This window comes from Pungitius pungitius, chromosome 4, assembly GCF_949316345.1.
Source record: "Pungitius pungitius chromosome 4, fPunPun2.1, whole genome shotgun sequence".
NCBI lineage: Eukaryota > Metazoa > Chordata > Actinopteri > Perciformes > Gasterosteidae > Pungitius > Pungitius pungitius.
In genome coordinates this window covers 16030734-16038042 of record NC_084903.1, presented here as the reverse complement: position 1 = coordinate 16038042, position 7309 = coordinate 16030734, and the positions used below count along the sequence as shown (strand labels likewise).

At 41.8% G+C, this 7309-nt stretch overlaps 1 protein-coding gene across 1 annotated transcript; it reads left to right on the top strand.

Moving 5' to 3' along the window:
• The first annotated feature begins 354 nt into the window (after nucleotides 1–354).
• Nucleotides 355–2294, top strand: mis12 (MIS12 kinetochore complex component). The gene is made up of 2 exons (XM_037481411.2): nucleotides 355–789; nucleotides 1609–2294. Exons 1-2 carry the CDS (start codon nucleotides 394–396, stop codon nucleotides 1876–1878), a joined length of 666 nt encoding a protein of 221 aa, XP_037337308.2. The 5' UTR covers nucleotides 355–393; the 3' UTR covers nucleotides 1879–2294.
• The last annotated feature ends 5015 nt before the right edge of the window (nucleotides 2295–7309 follow it).

Genomic DNA, 7309 nt, shown 5'->3' with positions numbered 1-7309 from the left:
ATGGCCTCAGATTTGGAGGTGCTAATCCTCATTCCAACCGCTTCACACTCTGCTGCGAACCGCTCCAGTGAGAGTTGGAGGCCGCAGACCGAGGATGGTAGTTTCATGTTTCTTTTGTTTGATTTTTAACCGCATAAACAAATATAGATGTATGCATATATCTGCTAGTAACTTATTGGTCTATATTTTATCACAGTCAAATATTTTAAAACCCTGTTGGCAGCATCTAACGTTAGCTTTGCTTTCGATGGCTCTCCTGTAGAAACACCATCCTGCACCAGCAGATGGCAACATGGCACCAGTTCGCTGTTTGACAACCGCCAAAAATACGTTCGAAGAAGAAGAAAAATAAACGCCCGTAGATTCAACAGAGCGCGGGAAACCTGTGAAAATATGGCGACGGACGCCCGCGGAGAAGCCGATGAGGAGGCGAACAACGTCCCTCCGTCGACTCTAAAATTGTACGAGACACAATTTTTCGGGTTCACCCCGCAGACGTGTATGTTAAGGGTTTACAGCGCCTTCCAGGACTGTCTGTACGACATTTTACCCGTCGTGGAGAAGGTGTGCGTCAGGCAGCTCGGCAGAGGTGAGTCCGCCGAATCCGAGGAGCCGCTCCGGGCCCGGGCCCGGGAGTGCAGCCGGAAGCTGCAGCGGTTCCTCGATGAGCGCTTCAAGCTGCTGGCCGAGCGGATGGAAGCGCTGCTGACCGAGCGATGCTTCTCCGTGCCGCCGAGCGTCCTCCTGCCCGAGGACCAGTTACACAAGACCTACCCCCAACACATCCAGGTGTGTGAGCAGGTTGACCACAGTTTATGTTGTTGTTATACATGTCGAGTCGGACTAACCAGTGTTTTATTCAGCCCATATAATGTTCACATTACTGTACATATTTGGACCATTTAAGGTTAATCTTCATGTCCGTTTAAAAAAATCGTTCTTTCAAACAATTCCGAGACTTAATCTCCGTACGTTATTGTTATGGCACTCGATCTTCCTTACTTTCATACCATTACGTACTTCATTTGAAGCCATATATGAACACTGGCTGATTTAGTCTGTTCCTTTACGATCTTTATTGGTGTTTATTTGACGTTTAACAGTAAAAAGTACCAAAAAAGTACAGTCACCACTAATTCACATATTTGAAGTTATTTTAGAAACTGGGATACTGTTAAATTGTTTATTTGCAACTGTAAAAGCCTTCTACATGTCCTGTTCAAAATTGTCAAAAGTTTGTCATGCGGTGTATATAAAATCATGTTTGGTACTTACAACACTAAATAGGTGTTATGTGTTTGCAGAGTTGATATTGCACATTTTTTTTGTTCAGTTCATGATCAAAGTATAAAACTGGGGTCAGATAATGACAGGTTTTTCTGTCTTGATGCGTCTGATAGTTCACTTTAATATGGATATTTGTGACATTTGTGGCTACAGAAGACATTCCTTATTGGCAAAGCTACATTTTCAAATTAATGATTTAACACATTTTTGCAGCTGCTCCAGTTTATTCAGGGTTCAATCAGTATCAATCTTAAAGTGCATTCATTATCGAATTTGTTTGATTTATTTCTGTCCGTGGTTCTGTGTTCCTGCTCTGTCAAGGAGGTGCTGATGCTGGAGTCGTCCATTGCCGACCTCCAGAATGCCTACGAGGCAGAAGTATGTGCGCGGCAGGCCCTGCTAGCTGAGCTGGAGGAGCAGAGGGAGGTGCAGAAACACCTGGATGGGATTTTGGTGTGGGTCAGAGAGCTCCAGGCCGCCTGGGTGAAGGAAGGTAACGGCAGCTTCCATGACAGCTTCCAGCTGGTGATGGAGTCCGTCAAGAAGCTGCAGGATGCAGTTGGAGAGGTCCGCAACAAGACACCTCAATGAGCTGAACTCAGATTTGTTGAAATTGTTCAAATCATCAATGAATTCATGCTACAATGTATGTGGATATTTGGGAAATCACTTTTCCTCAAAGTCAAGGCTTCTTCTGCACCTTTTAGCCAACCTGAAAACAGCTTTTTTCAAGTTTGGCCGTCACCTTTGGTCGCTTGTAAGGAATACAGCATTCATTCCCTGTGAAAACAAGATGATGCTTCATAAACAATACACAACGGCAATGTCACCTAACATGAGTTCGAGTTTACTTTTGTAAATGTAATGTAAATAATAAAAGCAAATGAATATATCCCTGTCGCTTAAGCTGATTTTAACTGTTGCTTTCTGTCATCTACTGGGCCACCTCATTCCCTCATCAGTGTCTCAAAACTCATCTAGTTTCTTAACGTGTCTTATTTTCTGGTATTGGTTCATTCCTGGGGGGGGGGGGGTCATATTTGTTACATTGGATTTCATTGCATAGCATTTGAGGTGTTGTTCATATTGTGTCCACTCTCTGGAGAGCTACACGGAATACCCAGCAGAGGGGGCTCTCTGCATGTTAATCATATAAATAGTACAAGTAGTTAAAAATATATATTTCAATATATTTTCAATTTATAAGACTCACTGTTGGTGCTTAATGGGGTGGGTTATATCCTATATATTATAAAGGTGCACTTAATTTTTCCTCACTTTTACACTAAAATGCTTAGTTTTCACAGTCTCATGGGTTGGGCCATAGGGGGCGCTAGTGCTCATCTATTTGTCTCGTGCAGTCTGAGGCATCACAGTTCACAGCAGTTTCAACATGTGTCTTTAATATCTTGTTGCCTTCTCTTCAGACAGAAACATTATCTGTGAGAAACATGTATTTTATTGATGATAATAAAGTCTGACTGGGGACATATTAGTTCACTTATTGTCGCTGTCATCGGGGGTCAGGCTATGATCAAAGGGACACAATGTTTACAGATGGTTTGGAGTTGAAAGATGCAGCTACAGCCTCTGACACGGGCAAGTGAAAAAATATATATATTTCTGTATTTGGATATGTTTGATATTGTTATATATTGTAATTTTATCTTGTTTTTTGCACTTATTTTTTAGTATTTTGAAGTTATACGTGAAAACTACCAATAAACCAGGTTCTGATTCTCATAATGCAACAGCAAGCTGGTATCTGAATAGAACACTACATTAAGTACAAAATATCCACAAGTGAAATTTGCTGTAATTGTTGTTACTGATGTTACATTTACAGCCCCAAACAACAACAATTGCACCTAAAAGAAAACAAGAGGTGCAGTGTAAATACTAAACATTTGTTTTAACATTCCTGAAGTCTTTGTGTGCGTCTGTGTGTGTTTGTGTGCCTGTTGTGATTAACTGGAGATATGATCAGCGCAGATGGAGAGGTGAGAGAAGAACTCACTATTTCCGTCTCTTTGTGCCGGCGGAGCAGTGATTTCTGGGAAAAATCATGTTACAGGATGTAAATGCTTCTTATTTGGAGCTATATTTTTGTTTGTCTAAAGTATTTTCTGCGTTGAGTTTAAAGAGTTTGTTTTCTCTTCGTTCTTTGAAATGAGCCAAACAGACAAAAAATATTCAGTGAGTATCGTACGGAGAAGGAGGCTGAGTTATATCTATTTTTATCCCTTTGGCTTGGCAATATCATTTATAAATCCAATCCAGAACCCCTCGGCAGTGGTTTCTACGATGCAGAGCTTCCAAGTGGTCTGTGCTGAATATATTGTGTATTATGTCGGGGTAAGAAGTATTACGAGGACTGTTTGTAGTTTAATAAGACCCTAAATCTTTCTGCCCCTCAAAACTCTATCGCCATTGAGAACCAAATAAAAACACTGATGTGATGAGTGGATTTCCAGACATCAGTATGATAAACGACCACTAAGATTACGGCATTCAATGTCATTAGATGGGTTTTATCCCTGATGAAGTAGATCGTATTGGGAGTATACATCATTGATATACAGTAAGTATAATTTACATCTTCTGCTTACTGAATCTTTATTGATTACTCACTTTCCACCAAACATTCATATTTTTTCCCGTTGGGTCGGGGGCGCTGTGGTGGTGGGAAGGTGATTTTTTTCTCCTCTGACTTCAAACAGCTTACTGTGACTTTGACTTATGACAGACCCCTGTAGATTGCTTTAAATTGAGATGATGAGGACAAAGAGGAAGAAACTACCCCATATTTTCCCTGTTGTTGCGGTGTAGCAACAGAATATCGTAACCGTGGATTATGTTCCCTGGAGTCAAAGCTTCATCTTGGTTATTGGGCACTTATACTTATAAACCTGTCATTTTCTACCCAGAACCCTAATCTTATGATCTATGTAGAGAAACAATGTGTCTGAACTCAACTGACAGCTGATTTCTATGCACAATAAATCCTAAACTCTGCCTTCATTGCATGCACGCCGCTTGAAGCCTATAAAAGACAATGAAGACCAAAAAGTATGAGGACACACACTCCGTGTGTATGTCTTGATTCATCGAACTTTAGTTAACCGTTAATCCTTGTTTAAAAAGCAACAACATGTACGTACGTTATCACTTTAAGAACTGTGTTCTTCACTCAAAAAATAAAACAAATGTGATAGTAATAAAAAACTAATCCCCACATTCTTTACTTTCCTTTGAATTTTCTTTCCCTCTTAATGCAAGCACATCGCTTCTCTCATGTGTGACTCAATGCCGGCCTGGAATAGCCTCAAAGGAACAATGCAACCACCATGTGAACCCGCTGGTAAAAACATTGCTCCACAGAGCAACCAGCCGCCAAAAGGTACACAGGGTACCTCTGAAGCAACTCTTTTACACTTATTTTGGGCTTAAACAAAACAAATAGAGACGCTGTATGTTTATGCATTTATTGACATTTGAGTTGTTTAAAATAGTTTGTGTTTATTAATAGTTGAGGTGTGTGTGTGTATGTGTGTGTGTGTATACTGTGTTTGAAAGTGTTCCAGGTGGAATTTTTGACCAATCTATACAAGTCTTGTCAAAGTGTGTGTGTGTGTGTGTGTGTGTGTGTGAGTGAGTGAAGACAACATATGGACAGTGCCCTCCCTTCCTGTTAGGAGGGGAACAACGTGGCTCTCTGTGAACCATAGCTTGGCCTCTGACCTCTGAGGATCACACACACACAAAGAGAGCGACACACACACACACACACCCATGAACCCAGATACCTACACATACGCAGATATGCATCATCCACTCAGCCGACCAGCTGTCCCGCACCGACTGACTGTCCCGCACGGGGACGGAGAGGAGGTGAGAGTGGCGGCCGGGCGGGCAGACGGGATTGTTTTCTCAGGCTGTGAGTCTGGAATTCACTCAGACTTTTTTATACCCACGTGTCCCCCAGCAGGGAAACCAACACCCGGCGGCACAGCCCTCTTTTCCACTTTCAAACGTTACCTCCAACTGAAGCCGTGTGACGCCGTGACTGGGGAGGAAAGCAAAGCTCTTCTTCTTAAAACAGCAGCGAGCGATCACACGCCTCGGCTTCCATCACACCGGGCTTCTTCCCGAGAGCCTTAAAGTGGCCTCCATCACGCTTTTATTTTGCAAGCGTGTGGTGTCAACCCACATTGGGAATGTTTTACATCTGAATGGGTTTCACTGGGTTTTCTTCAATCACGTCAATCTGTTGCCGAGGGCTCAGCAATGTTATGTAATCAAAAGAGCATGCTGAAACATGAAAAGGTTAATGACGTCAAGATATTGTGGCTTCAAAACCAACGGCTTGTCTGTGTTGGTGTTTTTGTTGCAGGAGAATGAGTCAAGTAGAAGCAGTGTTACCACAAATTAAAACCGCCTACCTCGCATAAAGCTTAACTTTTCCTTCCTGATATTTCTGATCTGTTTGCACATTTATAGTTTTTTTCTGTTAATATCTCTGTGATTCCTCGTCATTGTGATCATTGTTCTGATGATGAAGATTATTTTTAGACATTATTTTCCATTTCTGAAGTTCTTTTATTTGCCATTGTGAATAGTGTTTTTTAGATGTAACTATCAAGCCTTCATTCACAACAAGCCACAGTCACTTGACGTTCAAATATAAAATGCTTTACTGTTATTTATTTGTATTTACCAGAATTTGGGTTCACACATAATAAAGTAAGTGAGATCTTTACAGAGATACGTGTGTGAAAATGAGAAACTCTCCCAGCGAGTCCAGATCCTGAAAAGCACTTTTCACATGATTGTCAACTTCAACTTCGATTTTCTGTAAAACCAATTTTTGGCACATTAGTGTGTAAATGGTCACTCTTGGATTGTCTTTGTGCAAACCATTCTCGCAAAGAGACCGCAGTGACTCTTCTGTCTTACACTGTGGTCTTTCTAAGTGGTTAAAAGATGCCTTGCTCAACAGTAGCAGGTGGCAGTATTGGAGGTAGATGTAATAACCAAAGTTTGTAACAGAAAAAAGGCACTAGCCAATAAATATCAGGAGTTTACCACATGCATGCACTTTTGGGCCTCAAAAGATCACGCATGGCCCATAGTTGGACAAATTATAACAACTGCCATTTAAACTGTGACACCATGCTTTTGGCAGAACGTAACTAATTAATTATTAATAATGACATACTAGAACCAGGAACCTCATCGTGCTCATGTTCTAGCAATGAAGCTGGCCTGTAGTTAACTTTCATTGAAATGTATACGGTCGACACTGAGTTCCCGCATGGAGACATGTAAGCATTGACGCGTGGGTCGACCACTATCCGAGTCCACTTCAACAAATAACAAGTTAGTAAAACATCCTTACCGTAGCAGATTCTTCCTTGACCTGCTGACCTCTGCTGCTCTGCATGCAGCGAATACTTTCCTCTCACGCATTCTTTTACTACACCTATTAGAGTTGGGCACGCTGTGTGTCGTTGTACTTAATGTGATGGAACCCCACAGGAAGTCGCTCATGGTCCAAGATCATTTTCAACAGTTAAAGAAGAAAGGCAGGCCAGAGCAGGAGACACAAGAAAAGAGATGAAGAGGTGAGAGAAGAGGGGAAAAGAGGTGAAGAGGAGCAGAGCAGCAGCTGGCAGGTGTCAGGAGTCACAAAGGGCCATCTGTCCATCGAGGGCCATCTCTACACACACACACGCACACACACACACACGCACACACACACACACACACACACACTCACAGACATTAAACTTTCTCCCTTACAACAACATGCCTCAACAGAGCTGCTCATTGCATCTGTCTTTTTAATACTCTTCATCTTAGTTCAAATGTTCCTTTTCAGTGTCTCCCAACGATTGGCAGACGGAGGGAGTGTTTGTTGGCTTTTGTGTTGATTTGCAGTTATAATCTTTATCTTTAACTCCACGGGTCTCCACCCTGTCACAGTCAGTCTTTCCTTGTCTTTAGAGACAGAGTGACAGTT

Coding starts and splice junctions, on each gene's coding strand:
- mis12 (XM_037481411.2), top strand. CDS start 394: ATGGCGACGGACGCCCGCGGAGAAGCCGATGAGGAGGCGAACAACGTC. Junction 790..1,608: donor CCTACCCCCAACACATCCAG/GTGTGTGAGCAG, acceptor TGCTCTGTCAAG/GAGGTGCTGATGCTGGAGTC.